At 31.2% G+C, this 16,237-nt stretch overlaps 2 protein-coding genes across 2 annotated transcripts; one reads left to right on the top strand and one right to left on the bottom strand.

The window, feature by feature from the left end:
* Nucleotides 1-547: 547 nt before the first annotated feature.
* Nucleotides 548-2,065, bottom strand: K444DRAFT_636459 (ankyrin; the record flags this gene model as incomplete). The annotated part of the gene is made up of 4 exons (XM_024883995.1): nucleotides 548-1,421; nucleotides 1,472-1,808; nucleotides 1,885-1,938; nucleotides 2,002-2,065. The coding sequence occupies 4 exons, from the start codon at nucleotides 2,063-2,065 to the stop codon at nucleotides 548-550; spliced, it is 1,329 nt and encodes a 442-aa protein (XP_024728000.1).
* Nucleotides 2,066-3,324: 1,259 nt separating this feature from the next.
* On the top strand, nucleotides 3,325-6,467 carry K444DRAFT_636458 (uncharacterized protein; the record flags this gene model as incomplete). Its single annotated transcript, XM_024883994.1, has 13 exons — nucleotides 3,325-3,354; nucleotides 3,553-3,645; nucleotides 3,697-4,032; nucleotides 4,109-4,118; nucleotides 4,238-4,340; nucleotides 4,398-4,618; nucleotides 4,670-4,843; nucleotides 4,889-4,919; nucleotides 4,976-5,427; nucleotides 5,541-5,631; nucleotides 5,706-6,072; nucleotides 6,120-6,181; nucleotides 6,239-6,467. 13 exons carry the CDS (start codon nucleotides 3,325-3,327, stop codon nucleotides 6,465-6,467), a joined length of 2,199 nt encoding a protein of 732 aa, XP_024727999.1.
* Between the last annotated feature and the right edge of the window lie 9,770 nt (nucleotides 6,468-16,237).

The following is a 16,237-nucleotide window of genomic DNA, read 5'->3' as shown; positions in this document are numbered from 1 at the left end:
ATGAAAGATCCCAGGTACTTATGAACCTTACTAAACTACATCAGTATCTGCATCAAAACTTCTCACCGCTTGAGAAGATGCACCCTCTTCTAGTCTTGGTGTTGAAGCCGTACAGAGTTCTGAAGAATAACAAGCTATACCCGTCGTCTATACCTAGAACTCTCAGATCAAGGCAACATGATTGCAGGCTTCGTATCTTGTCATCTGACTATCTCAAGCGGGCCTTTTATAATTTATAAAACTGCAGATCTGTTCTCCACAGTACTCTTCCCGTAGTGTAAATACCACTGTAGTCATACTCTAATCTCAACTTCGCTGGTCCCAGTTTAGTCTTCAGACGTGAGCAGCGGTCGCTTCAACCCTAGCTAGAGATGAACATGCCGAGCAAAACCTGGGCAAGACTTAAGCATACCTGAGAATACCTGAGGCGAGCCTGATCACAGTCCGAGCTAGCCTGGGCACCTTGAGCAAGATTTACCACATCGTCTAGTGTTAACTGCGGCCACACTGAAACCATCTCGGAATTGGGGAACTAAGATTGCGTCAGCTAGCGTGTTGCTGGCCACTTCGTGGTTCGAAACGCCGCTATTATTGTTGACTTCATCTTATAATAGATATGTTTTAATAATAATCCTTTCTTGTCACCCAAAACAGAATCGTGGGGCTTTCGTGGGAACGCGGCAATATCTTTGAGGTAGTTGATTTCGTTGCGAATTTTCCTGAGAATTTCCGGGTTTGGGGGTATACATTCTGCTTTATATTCTAACAGAATCTCGACAATACCGACTTTCTTCTTGTTGACTGCAATAGACAGCGGCGAATGGCCGCTGTTATTTAAAGCATTCTTGTTGCAACCCGCTTTGAGTAACTCCTTGGCCATAGCTTCCATCCCAAGAAGTGATGCGAAATGAAGGGCGGTATCTCCGTTACTGTCGCCGATGTCGAACCCTCTACTCTCCTTCACCTTCTGGGAGTCGAGAAGCTCGCGCATGACTGTTTTGCTGCCAACTCGTACGGCGTAGTGAAAGGCGCACCAACCATTGTCATCTTTTGCCAAAGGATCCTTTACACTCTGCAATAGTCTAGCGACGATTTTGTAGTTCTTTTCCTTGATCGCGGTGATAATAGCTGAGAGATCTGATCTCTTAACAGTAGCAACCTCTTCATCCATTGGTAGATCGATGTCCCACTGGCTTGCGAGATGTTTTAACCAGCTTTCCGTCTCGAAGTCAGAACGTGTCGTTATATCAGCCGATTCTGACGCAGTCGAGCCCCATGACTTGGCTGAGGGATTTGAGGTATTCGAGGCAGCCCAGCCACTAGACCCTGTTCGGCTATATAGTGGATGATCACTAGTCATTTGTTCACATAAGCGCTTGTTCACATCATGTGTAACATCTCTGCCATCGATTGCCACATGCCTGGAGTTGGTGAGCGTCTACTGTACTTAAAATTGGAGCCGCAAACGTACGTTAGAATCTCAGCAAGTAGGATCTTGATAGCCTCCACGCGATCCGTAATCTCGTTGATTCCGTTTTTAACAATTATTTTACCTTTATGTTCGAAAACCCAATAGTGCATTACAAGCATAAGACTCGGGCAGTCGTTAGGCCTTTGATATTTCTCCTGGCAAGTGAATAGTTGTTTCAGAATCTTCTCGGTTTCTTCAATCGCCTCTTTCATGGGTACCAAGGCGATTGATTCCATTTCCGTGCGGTTCTCCGACCATTTGATTGTCTCTGCGATGCGTTGGAGAGAATCAAGGGTCCTTTGAAACAGCTTGAGTTTCGACTGGAGTTCGACCAAGCCTATTTTTCACCACCTGGTCACCAAACATCTCTATAACAGTATCGATTCGGTCATAGAAATTGTGAGCTTGCGCACTTTCGTGGTAATCCTTGCCCGCTTTCTTGTTCTGATCTATGTAGTTTACAATCTCTGAAGAGGGTCAGCGCTCACGGGTTTTCCAGAGCCGAGAGGCGAGGAGTATGATTATCTTACTCGTGATGTATATAGAAAATTGCATAGCAGCGGCTACCACGCCGACTATGTCAAACGCGGACATTGGAATCGATTGGCTTTCTGGGTCTTTCGCTTGAGTGTGGGAGGATGAAAGCAGATACCGAAATTGTTTCGAGCGAGAAGTATCTTGTAAGGAGAGCATCGAGCTTGCCAAAGGCAAAGGCTATGGCCCAGGTCTACGGAGGAAGGGTGACGGAGAGCACCAAAAGGGCGCATCAAACGCGAACCAGGGAATGGGGGGGCGGGACGGGATGGGATGTGCGAGTGAAAGATGGCCACGAAAGTGAGACACTGAGGCTTTTGGGGCTTTGTAAAACATGTTTATCGCAGCTGTACTGGGAACCTTACGTGTGGCGGTTGAACGTGATTGCGCCATGCGCTGCTTTTTGACATTTTAAGCGATGACCCCAATAATAGCGTCCAATAATCGATGGAAAGTATTTCAATTTGGGATTGAGCAGGGCGCCGCGAGGCACTTCGGCATCTCACTACAAACTTGGCTGCTCTGCCGTGGCCTTCCTCGCCACCACTCGTCCAACATTGGCGGGTTTCCAACGCCAGCATTGGATGACCTCTGGCAGACTGGCTGCTCATACTGCGGTGCTGGCCTTTCGGATTGGTCAATCAGCCTAGGTGAGGCTGACTTCAAACTCCCAGGGCTGTAATTCATTGCCCAAACACCACAGTGGACAGTCGAAGAGTGTCCTGTATTGCCTCCAAATGCACCACAGCTCAACAACTCCGCTGGTCCTCCAACTGAACTCTGCCTCACTAGAGAGCCCTATTTAATAGCTCTCCGAGCAAGCTTCCTGATTTCTTTTGGATTAGCGCTCTTCAGTCGTGTCACTTCTGGGCATGATGAATCCAATCAAACCCTATCTACCCTCAACAGCCCCACCTTCATCACTATCAATGTCGACGTTAGGAAAGCCACAGCTGATAATAGAAAGTCCCGCAGAATCTCGAGCCGCTACGTTCTTATGCTGAACCTCTAGCATGGCTTCGAGGGTCTCAAGTGCAGGCAGCTGACCCTTGACATCATTTGAGTAGCTTGTTGTGATGAATCTTTAGAAAAGCTTTCTTTTTCCATACGGAAGCGGTAATATGAAGCGAATATGGCGTTACGCGCTGCCCTCAGCCTCCAGAAGAACCGCACTTTATTTTCTTTCCATATCCGGAGCCATTCTGCAGAAAAATTAAAGCATATCACTCTCTGCTTTCGTGGCTGTCTGCCTATGAAGAAACCATTGTTTCTCTGCAATTTTTACCTACAAACATCTTCCTATACCTGCCCAGCTTATGATGGCTTCATCCCCCAAAACTTTGCTAGAGGTAAGATATACTCTCAAATTCGCACAATACCAAATCATGTAATCCTATCCAGCTACTTGATCTGTTGTGCGCATTTTGGTGGTACTAAGATCACCATCACCAATTTCAAGTTCACAGCTGGGATGCTGCCCGAAGTTGTTGGGCAGTTTAACACATTTACTCTATTTGGAAGCTAACATAACATGGAAATCTGTCTAGGCGAAGTCTGAGTCTCATCGTGAGCCTCGCAATGATCAACTATCCATACATAGCGACCAAGACTCTCCAGAGGCATTACAACCCGGGAATAGCGTAGGCTTCGTCGCACGAGCAAGTTTATTTGTAGTATCTAACTGAATCCAGGAATCAGCATCGGTTAGTCGTAAATCGAGCGTAGACAACGGCCGGCCTGGGGAGCCCGGGTACCTACCAGAGATCCTCACTGATACATTGGACAAAGACAATCAATTCGAAAGGGACAGCGAGACAGAATTGGCTGAAAAGGTGGGAAGTTACGCGAGGATGGACCTTGAGTTGGCTAAAGACACTGAACTCCTCCAATATGGGGCGCAACTGGCACAAAATGCAAGCAATGCTCTAAGGCGTCCATTCTTCCAAGGCCTCTTGGCGAAGCAGAGATATTATCTCGGAGACAGAGACAAGACAGTCGTAGAACAGGCCCAGATAGGTGGCAAATTGGTCTGCGAGGATGACGCTGGATTTTGGGGGCAATCAAAATATCTCAAGGGGTGTACTCTATGTGCTTGTCTTGCAGGAATTATTCAGTAAGTACGTTAACTCCATTGCCTTGATCGGTCGTGTTAACAACCTTCTTGAGGATGGACTCAGTCAGGTATATTTGAATGGTCAATAGTCCTCTAGACCTTGCTAAACGTCTTGGCAGCTATGAACGGCGCAAACCTGGGTTTATTAGAGGAATTCAATATTTCCAACCAATGGCTCTTTGGGGTTTTGAATGCTGTTCCTTTCTTTGCTGGTGGCCTATTGTGAGCCTTTCAGACTTGTGTCACCATGTTTTGGGTTTCATGCTAATGTTCTACCAGCGCGCCTTTCTTCTCGGATCCATTACAAGAGTATTTTCTTGGACGCCGCGGAGCCATTGCTGGCGCCTGTATTCTCTCAATAGCCGCGACAGTTGGACAATCTTTCTCTACCTCAGTTGGTCAAGTAATAGGTTGTAGGATTATTACTGGATTGACATTGGCTGCAAAGGCATCATCGGCGCCACTTCTTACAGCAGAAGTTGCCCCGAATCATCTCCGCGGTAAGGATTTATTTGCACACAGTTAATATACGACAACTAAGATATATCCAGGAAAACTTCTCGCTACGTGGCAATTGAGTGATGCATTTGGCATCTTTCTAGGGTTCTCATCCAACTTGGCCACTTTAAACATCCATGCTCAAAACAAAACGATCTGGCGAATCCAAATTGCTACGACCATAATACCAACCACAATTCTCCTTTTTCTGGTCTATTTCATGCCTGGTAAGTTCCCCGGCCATTCATTCATGGCCCGGCTTACCTTGATAGAATCTCCAAGGTATCTTATGAAGCGAGGCAGGTAGGTACTACAAATCTGGGTTCACCCCGCTACCATACAACTGACTGCATTGACAGGCACGCAAAGGCCCTTGAATCTTTTACTATGCTTAGGCCATCACCTGTTTCCCGTTTGCTTGCAGCTCGTGACCAGGTAGACGCACACTTCCAATTACAAGCCGAGTGCACTTCCATTCAGAATCGGAAGGACTCCCAGAAACTCGGCGGCGAGCCGAACAAAACTTTGGAACCACCACCAATGGAAAATGAAAATGAAAAACAAACAACTGCTTCCCACAACGGCAAAGGTCCAGAGCTCGAAGAATCTCCCAGCGATGGTGATCTGGAATCTCAACACCCGACCACGCCAGAAAATCCATTATATGTAACGGACGGTCGGAAACGTCGTGTTTTCCCCGAGTTCTTAAAACGAATGAACCAGCTGTTCAGCGATGATAGGTCGAGAAGGGCCCTTGTTTGCGCCTCAACTGCCATGAGCTCCCAGCAACTCTGCGGCGTTAATACGATTGGTAAGCATCACCTCTTCATGAATATTTCAATGAGGTTTTCCTTTCCCACGAGAACTTCCTTATAGGTGAGTCACCACATTAGCTATTGAAGCTGATATCACTGCTCCTTACAGCATTCTTATCCGCGACACTCCTAAGTGGTGTTAATGCCTCCCCTCGATCAGGAGCATGGGTGGGCTTTGGCATCGGACTGTGCAACTTTGTGTAAGAGATCGCCGTACTACGATGTTTTGTCTCTCCAAAACCGATCAACAACTGACCAAAAAAACTATCAATAGCTTCGGAGCACCAGCTCTCTGGCTACTTGACGTAACCGGCCGCGCAACCCTTCTCCTCCTCGGATTTATACCTATGTTCGTCCTAATGTTAATCCTTGCATTCTCCTTCAAAGAAGATGCTGCCGGAGTCCAGGTAGCGCGCGTACCCTTGGTTGCCGTCTTCGGAATCCTGTACATTATCGCGTATTCACCTACGGCCGGGACGTCTCCTTTCGCGATCTCGGCAGAGGTCTTTCCGCTCATTGTAAGAGAAGTAGGGCATTCGTTTGCAGTGGGTGTCAATTTTCTTGGACTTGCGATTGTGCTTTTGGTCTTCCCACCTATGTCAGCGGCGATGGGCGGCTATCGGGGCTCCTTATCACTTTTTGTGAGTCTCTAGCTTTGAATTAGGCCCCTAATGCTAATCCTTCGGAGGCGGCGCTCAATTTGGTTGCGTTCGTGATGTGCTTTCTTTTCGTCCCAGAGACCAAGGGCAGGTATGACTCGCATTCCCCGCTATCTGAAAATCTATACTGATCCAAACGACACTACAGGTCACTTGAGGAGCTCAGATCCATCTTCGATATCCCAACAAGGGAGCATATGAAATATCGTCGTACATACGTGGCGCCGTGGCTATGGAGAAAATTTCCGCATTTCGCGAAGGCTAAGGTGGCTGGGTGGTTCAAGTCAACAGATAGGGAAAAGGCTGATAAATATCAAGTGGTTGATTTTGATATCTGGTACAAAGGCGAGTTGATAAAACGGCGTTCTAAATTATGAGTAGGATAAGCTGGCTAGCCTATTGTGAAACTAGCAAAATAGGAAGAGTGATGAGGTATCTAGGACGGTAATTTGTAGCATTTTCATCTTACGATATTTGCTAAGGGGAACATTACACATTACAGTGGGCTAGAAAGAATTTCAAACTAAGAAAAAGCGAACTAGAGATCCAGCCTTTCGATTTTCCCACCTGCCTCTACTGTTTCTTACAGTGCCCAATAAAACAACGTTTAGCAGTAGACTTCGAGAGGCAGTAATCGCAGAGTCTGCAGCCATACCCTAGAGCTAAAACTCTAGTTTTTTGTTCAGATCTGGCTACTTATTCTCTTCTATCTCAACTGCCGGCTTCACAGGGATCCTCCATTGTCCATTATCTTAGAAGTACCCTTTGAGGACCCGGAAGCACTAGAACATTAGGCTATGCTCAGGGCACTTACCCTTGGCACAGGTAAATAGGCCACTACTTAACTCCGTAGATTAAAACGGAACCAGTCAAAGAAAAATTATTCCCGAGCTTAAAGGTACTGTGAATCAATTTTCTCTCTTTCGTTTCCTATACAGTTAATAAGCTTTCCACTCTTGCTCAGGATCTAATCGCCCCCGGCTTACCCTCAGCTTAATCAAACTCACCTGAGCTGTATAAGCACCCTGGGCAAGATTTATTAAATCGTCACGTGTTTTAACCTCTCGAATTTTAGCCAGCCACACTTAATATAAGCTCCATTCCCACATATTATTTTCGTCAAGTTTGAACGAAGATGCTCAAGGAGCCCAGCCCAAGCAGGTTCCCAGATCCCAGAGGTCAAGTGCTTATCTGTTGCTTGCATGCATAAATTGTCAACAAAGCGTTTTCTCGCAACCTTGTGGTAAGATTGCAAGATGTCATGAAGATCTTGAATAGTATGCTCAATATTGCTCATACGGTGGTTTTCCATGGTCAAATCGAGGCGGGCGACATTACCAGGCCTGTAACTCTGAAAGGATCTTGTTGGCATGGCTTTCTGCCTTCGTTTCTGCCGGCGGTAGCGACTACCAAACCCACTAGAAGGGCTCACTGGCCAACCGCCCAAACTACATAATCGCCCAACCAAAAAATCTTAATATTTAATTAACGCCTTAATAAAATTATAATTCCTATTAAATACTAATACTTTATAATATTCTCGACCCCCTAGCAGCTATATATTACTTTATTACTTTAAGACTATATAGAATTACAAAAATTATGTATTTAATAGCGTTTTTAATATTTTTTTACTAATTTTTTATCTTATTATTTCCACTTCTTACTAATTCCTCTATATCTAATTAAATATCTTATAAAACGTCCTAAATACTTTAATAATAAATAGCTTAGTATAGGGAAGTATTATTATAATTCAGCTTTTAATCTAGTTAGCTAATATAATTACTTGACTAGTATTACTTATATTCCGCTATATCCTATTACCTTCTAGTTATATAACGACACACGTGACGCGGCCGCCTCGCTAAGGAAGCATGCTTGGAATATACTAGAGATATTTAGAAGGCTAAGCTTCTTATAGGCTAGTATATTATAATATATATATATTTTCTTATAGCCTTCTATATTCTGGTTTTTCTTTCTTTAGCTTTGAATTATCTTTATAAGAAACTTTTTATCTTGCTTTTTAAGCCTTAAATACTATATTTATAATAATATTTAAAGTTTATTTCTTTTAATTTTATAACGGATTTCAAATAAATTAATTTAGAACTATTAGAAATAAAGGTATTACTAAAATAATAAAACCTGAGAAATATAAGTAATAAGCTCTATTTATTTAACCGGACTTATCTAGTTCTTACTTAATATACTTATTAGATAAGAAAGAATAGTATATAAAAACTAGTAATATATAAATTTTTCTCTATTTTCTTACTATTAACTTTTTAATTTACTAAAATACTATCCAAAGTAGAGACTATTAAAAAGCGAATTACTAGGGTTTCTAAGACTATAGATCGAGATTCTAGACTTAAAGAAATAAAGGCTATAGCCTATTTTAGGGCCTTATATAATTAATTAATAGCCCGGTAAAAGAGTTATTCTATAAATAATTCTAGAAATAAATATATAAAAAACTCTCTATATTATAAGATAAGTCTTTAAGAAATTATTTCTTAATACTTTATATTTCCGAATAAAGTTCTAATCTAGAAGTAATTTAAATAAGTACCTCTAAGCTAGTTTATTATAATACTAGTAATATTAATTCCTTTATATTTTATAGATAAATAAAAGCTTAAATTACTTATAATTACAAGTTCCTAAAACAAATTCGAGAGAAACTAATATCTATAAAATATCTAAATATATATATTATAAAGAATATTAAAGAGTATTTTATTAGTTTTAATAAATATAAGAGAAAATAAAGCATTTATATAGAGGATATATCTAATTTTAATAAGAATAGCTTCTAAATTAGAATAATAATAGGAAATATAAAATATATATTACTAGATTATAAAGTAATATATAATACTAATTTAGATAATCGAGAATTAGTTATAGTTATAGTTATAGTTAATTATAATAAAAGAAAGATTTCTATATATATTATTTTTAAGGAAATATATTATTTTTATAAATACTTTCTATAAATACCTAATAATAGTATTAAATTATATATTTTCTTACTAGTTTTATAAATAATTACCTGAATTTATAATATCTCAAGTATTTTATTAAATATTATTTTCCTTTATAAACGGGTATTTATAAAATCTTAATTTTTAATAAATATAGTTCTTATTTATCTAATGAATTTTTATGTTTTTATTAAAAGATTTATATTTAATTTTTTAGATTACTTATATATATAATTTACTTTTTTTAATTATTTAATATTATTATTTTCTAATCTTTAAAATACTAGTTTTAAAAGAAGCTTTATTGCGAGATTTTTAATAATATAGAGAAGTTTAATAAAATAGACTTCTTTGCGATTTTCTAAAGATTTCAAAATAGGGTTTTTAAAAGCTAGTATATTATAATTTCTTTTTTTAAGAAAACTGAATTAATATCTCTTAATTCGTTTAGAGTTCTATAAAAAATAAAGAAATATAAAAAGTTTTTAAAATGTTTATAAACTCTAATTTCTCTTTTATAATACTCTTTATTATTTTTTAATTTTTTTTAGTTTTACTATTTGATTATTCTATATTTCTATTTATAAAAACTAGATAAATTAGCTTATATTATTAAAAATTATATAATATAATTAATAAATAATATATCTATTATTTCTTTAATTTTATTTAGTACTTTTGCTAGATAAAAAAATACTAGATCTGAGCTTTATAAAAAAGAAGTATTTAGCTAGAAAAGAAGAAGCTAGTAAGATTATTTAGAAATATAAAGAAATTACTATAAAATAAAAGAAAAAGAATATTAAAATAAATAATAAGAATAAAGCTCGGGTAATTAATATAAAATATATTAGGCTAAATAAGCCTTAGAGAAATAAATATAAAAAAATAATATAAAGATTTAAAGCTAATTACTAAAATATAATTAATTAGAAAATAAAGGCTACTAATTATAATTTATAAAAAAATAGAAGTTATAATAAACTAAAACTCTATAGTTCTATATATATAATAAAAAAATTATATATTATTAGTTTTTATATATTACCTTCTTTTATTTAGTAAATATACTAAATAAGAATTAGATAAATCTAGTTAAATAAATAAAATAATAAAAGTAAAAAGCTTTAGAATTTTTAGAGAAATTATTATATTATAATATAATTAGATTCTTTAAAGAAGAAAGATATAGTATAAATAACTAGAGCTAAATATAATATATATAATATATAATACTATTTATATATAGTTAGTAAAGTTATTATTATTTAGAAATAAGAATTATAATATTATAATATTAATATATAATCCCTAAATTTACTAAGCCTAAAAGGATCTAGTTTACTAGTTAAGTTACTAATAGAATATAAGATTATATAACTATATCCTATATCCTATATTCTATTACTTATATTCTATTACTTATATTCTATTACTTATATTCTATATTCTATATTCTATAACTATATATATAACTTTTAAAGAAATAGCTATATTAATACTAGAAATTCTTTAAAAAAAAATGCGAAAAATAATATCTCTTTCTAATTATATATAAATTCTCTAATCCGGTCTAGTACTAGATTCCCAAATACTCTATATATCTATATTACTTCTATTTCTATAATATTCTTCTATTCTATATATCTATTTTCTATTCTATTTATATTTAATCTATTTCTTTATATCTAATTATATAGTATTTATATTAATTAGGTACTTGAAAGTATTTATTAGCTTTAATTTTATTATAGAATTAGTAGAATTTGATTTTCCCTTAATTTATTTAACTTCTATAATCTCTTATTATTCTTATATCTAATAGAAATATATTATATTAATTATTAGATACTTTTCTCTAGTAGTTCCTAATTTAATAAGGCATTTATATAATAACTTCGAATCTATATAGATTACTAGTAATAGTTCTATTTCTAGTATTTTATTAATTATAGATTTAACTAAAGTACCTATATTAAAGCTATAAGCTATACTATAAAGTTCCGAAACTAGAATACTTCTAGTAATTCTCTTATATTTAGTAGAGAACTAGTAGATAATATTAGTATATCTAGTTTTGTTTACTAAAACTAGAATATATCCGATTTGGGAAAAGAGATCTCTATTATTTATAAATAAAGTATTTATAAAAATAATTAAGTATAAAAACTTCTTTATTAGCTTTATAAATCTTAGTTCTCTAATAGTATTCTCAATTTGCTATTAAATATACTTATTAAGTCCCTTTATATTAGTTTCCGAAAGTTTAATAGCTTAAATAGTAATTAATAGATTATATAAAGCTTCTAATTAATAGACTAATATAATATATACTTCTCTAGTATATTAGGTAATATATTAGTTTTTAATAAAGAAATCTTAGTAAATAGTATCTCTATTACTTATAATAGTAGTATTTTTTATAGAAATAGTTTAGAGGTTTTTATACTAGTATTTCTATATAAAAGTAATTCTAGTACTATTTATATAAATAATACCTCTATTAAACTTGAGGTTATAATTAATAATAAGGCATTTATACTTTTTAGCTAAAACTTAGTCTTATAAAGCTTTAGTTACTTTATTTTTATAAAATCGTTAATTTTAATAAATAGAATATTATTAGTTTAAAGGCTAATAATTCTAAAGAGTTACTTACTATAAAGAAAATAAGAGTTATAAGTTAACTATTTTATAGAAAGCTTATTAATATAATAGAAATAGTAAGTTTTAAACTTGTAATTCCCGGTTTCTAATATATTATATAGTAATTTTATAATTTTTAGAATTAAATTATTATTTAGATTTAGCTCTTTAGTAAGCTTATAAAATAAGTTAATATAAAAATTATAATTAAATAAGGTTATTAATTAGATATAAGCTTATAAGATATTATATAAATATAGTTCTATAATATCTATTATTATAATAGTAATATTAAGAATAATTCTCTAACTAATATATTAAATAATAAGTAATTATATTAATACTATATATTTCTTACTATTATTATAAGTCTAGATAACTAGTCTTAACTTCTTAAACTCTCTTTCTATATTCTTATTCTTAATCTTATTAATAAACCAGAAATTAAAAATATATATTTTCTTTAGTATCTAAAATCTAGAAATAATATTAAATATATTCTTTTTTAGAAGGCTAGTAACTTTAATTTAATAGAAGTTTTTATATAAGTTATTATTTTATAGAAATACTATAATATTCGGGTTCTTATAAAAGTATTCTCTATTATACTTTAGTGAAATAGCAGAAATAATAGAAGGAATTATACCTGTATTATCTTTAGTATTATTATAGAATTCGAGAATAAATTCAAGTTTAGAGCTATTAGTAATAACCTTAATATTTCCTATATAAAAGAACTTTATAGAAATTAAATAGAAAGTAGTATTATTATATAATAGAGCTAGTATATAGTTCTTTCTATTAATAGCTACTAGTTTATATAGTTTATTCTAATTATTAGATTAACTAGTATTTCTTTTATATTATATAAAAATATCCGAATTTAAGGGAAGTTTATAGATATTAATAGTATTAGAACTATTTCGGGTATTTAGAGTATTTATAATCTAATATCTAGCTTAAAACTTCTAAACTTCTATTATTACTTTTTTAAGTACTACTAATTATTATAATATAATTAGTAATAAAGTATTATATTTAGTTATTTAAAATAAAATACTATAAATTAAAAGAATTAAAATAATATTATTAGGTCTAGTAAAATTATTAATAGCCTTAAAAACTATTTAAAATATAGTATTTTTATTAATTCTATTAATTTCGGCTATAATAATAAGATAAGTATATTAAATTAAATTATAATAGTATTTTATAATTCTAATAGAATTATAAGCTTCTATAGAAATAATTTTAATTTTAGTTCCTGTAGTATTTATAAGCTAAATAAACTTCTTACTAGTAAACTACTTTTTAATATCTGCTTTAATCTAATTAGAAGAACCTAAATAGATATTAATTTAATACTATTTTAGAGTATCTCAAATATATAATATACTAATATTTTAAAGCTATTAGCCAGTTTAATATTAAGTACTTTTATTAATAATATAAAGTATAGGCTTACCGGAAATATAGAAAATATTAATAATAATAGAATAATTAAACTTGAATTATTCTAGTAATTATTCGAATTTCTAGTATTATTTATAATACTTTATAAGGTATTTAAAGGCTTTTATATTAATATTATAGCCTGTTTATTCTAATATATTTCGGAGTTTATTAATAAATAAATAACTAAAATAGTAATATAAATATTATAATTCGATCTCTATAAGAAAATAGAGATTATAAGTAAAGAATTCGGAAATAAAGCTTTATAAAATAGTATTTTAAAATAAGAAAAAGTATTTAAAACATTATATTATAGATATAAAGCATTTATTAGAAATAATAAAATAATTAGTAAGATTATTAAAGTAGATCTCTAGCCTGCCTATATTAGCTAAACTAAGTAAAAATAGAGTCTTTATAAGTATAATATAGAATTATACTTACCTAATTAGTATTTTTATTATTATAGATCTAATAGAGAATATAGATCTAATACTAAACTAAATATTAACTTGATTTTTAATAGTTTTATTAAGTTTAATACTATTATTAGTCTATTATAAAGCTTGAAATTAGTTAGAACTAGTAATTAAAAATCTAGAAGCTCTAGTATTAATTATAATTCTATAAAAGTAATAAGTATTATATCTTAATATACTATTAATTATAAATGTCTAGATATTCTCTATTTATTTAGTAGATTTCAAAGTATAGTTTTTACCTATTATCTAGTATATAAAAGAAAAAGAAGTGAGGTTATCTATAAGAGTATTAGTTATAGAAATAGTAGAAATAGAGGCTATAGAAGTAGTTAGGAAGCTCTTAATAGAAGTAAAGTAAGAATTTGAGTAATATTTCTTTCCTTTATATATTTCTATTAATAAGGCTTTAAAAGTATTATTTACTAGTTTATTTTTATTACTTTTATTATTTTCTTTTCTTTTAAATTCGGTAATATACTATATATAAGTATTACTAAAGCATTTATTAAAGTTATAAGTATTTCGGAATCTAAATTAATAAATATTTCTATTCTTAAATTAAGCCTTCTTAATCTTTTATTTCTCTAGTATATATTTCTATAAATGGCATTTAAGTTTCTTATATATAAAACACGACTTTAAAATATAATTATTATAATTATAGGACTTGAAATAGTTATTATAGGTTCCGAAATTATAGCTAGATCTATATTAATAATTTCTAAACAGATAGTAGTTTGAAAGATTTTAAAAATAGTATTATTAATTAGTAAAAAGAATCTAAATATTAATCTATTATTTCTTCTTATAGGTAATAATAAATAATTAGAGCTTATTAATAAGCTAGCCGAGATTATTAGAAGAGTTTGAGGTTATATATTAGTATATTAGTAAGCTTTAATAAGAAGTAATAATCTTATTATATTAGAATTTAGTAGTTTATAAAACAGAAATAAAGCTATATTACAATTTATATAGGTTATTAATTAGTATTTAAATAAGCTTAAATATTATCTTTTTAGAATCTTTTACTATTATAATTACTAAGATAATAGTATTTCATTTATCTAAATTTTAATAATAGTAATTAAAACCTTTAAAGAAACTATAAAGATTTATATAGGCTTCTTTATATATATATTAAAAGAGCTAGTTATTATAGAAGTAGTCTTATACTAGTTCCTTTAATATAATAAGAAAATCTCTTACTAATACCTTTTCTGGAAGCTTTATATATTAGTAAATATCTAGAAAAATAGTAAGTTTTTAATTAAAACTATTATTAGTTTTATTATACTTTTAAATCTTAATATATATCTTTATTACTTCTCTAATAAGCTTTCTAGTAGTAATAGTAGAAATTAACTAGATATCTTTCGAGTATAATAGATCTAGTAATAGTAGTAAAGATAAAAGTAGTAAATAACCTTAATTTAGAAAAGATAAATAAATACCTTAATTTAATTAGCTAATTAATCGAGAATACTTAGTTCCCTTCTATCTAGTTCTCTCTAGAATAAGATAAATTAATATAATAGATTTCTTTAGAAGATCTATTCTAATTAGATTATCTTTAATAATATTAGCTTTATATTAAATATATATTATTTCTTTCTAAATAATATTAAATAGAAACTATACTATAATAAAATATATATAATTCTATTTAATATAAATACTATTATACTAAAGGTATTTTCGAAAGATTTATAATTTAGTATAGCTATATTAACTAAAGATTATACTATTAAAGTCTTTAAAGTTATTCTTAAATAGATCTTATAAGTTCTTATTAGAAGTTCTATATAAGATATACTAATATAGCTTAATATTTAGATATTTCTAAAGATCTATTTTTATAGTATTATTAGTATTAATTCTATTCTTCTATTTCTTAATTAATTTCTTTCTCTTTTTATTATTTATACTAAACCAAATTTAGTCTTTTTCTAGTATATATATATAGTTTATAGTAAGAGGTATTTGAAAGTAAGATAGTTTATAGTAGGTTTATAGAAAGGGTTTAATAATAAAGATATTTAGATATCTAATTCAGATATCTAATTCAGATACTAGATATCTAGTTCAAATATCTGGTTAAGATACTAGATATCTAGTAATTAAGATACCAGATATCTAATAAAGTATTAAAATAAATATTTCGCCTTTAAATATTTTGTCTATAATAAGAAATTTAGGAAATAAAATATTATAATTCTGAGAGAATCTAAAGCTCAAAGAACTCGATTTAATAGTAAGATTAAAATAGTAATTAAAAAGCTTTAAAGGTATATATAGAATATATATTTCAGAAAGAGAATTCTATAGATATAGGTATTATATAAGTAAAAAGAATAGTTTTTAAGAAAGTAGTTTTAAGGCTAAAAGAAGTTGGTTTTAAAGAATAATAAAAGTTAAATAATTAGATAAATAATTAAATAGCTAACTACTTATTAATTAATAAGAACTAATATCTTTTTTTTAGGCTACTAAATGCTTTTCCGGAGTTAATAATAGTTCTTTCATTTAACTAGAAGTAAACTATTTGTTTTAGGCTATTAAATGCTTTTT

Source organism: Hyaloscypha bicolor, assembly GCF_002865645.1.
Source record: "Hyaloscypha bicolor E unplaced genomic scaffold K444scaffold_182, whole genome shotgun sequence".
NCBI classification, from domain to species: Eukaryota; Fungi; Ascomycota; class Leotiomycetes; order Helotiales; family Hyaloscyphaceae; genus Hyaloscypha; species Hyaloscypha bicolor.
Note: the sequence above shows the minus strand (reverse complement) of the source record. Positions and strands in the feature narration are given on the sequence as shown.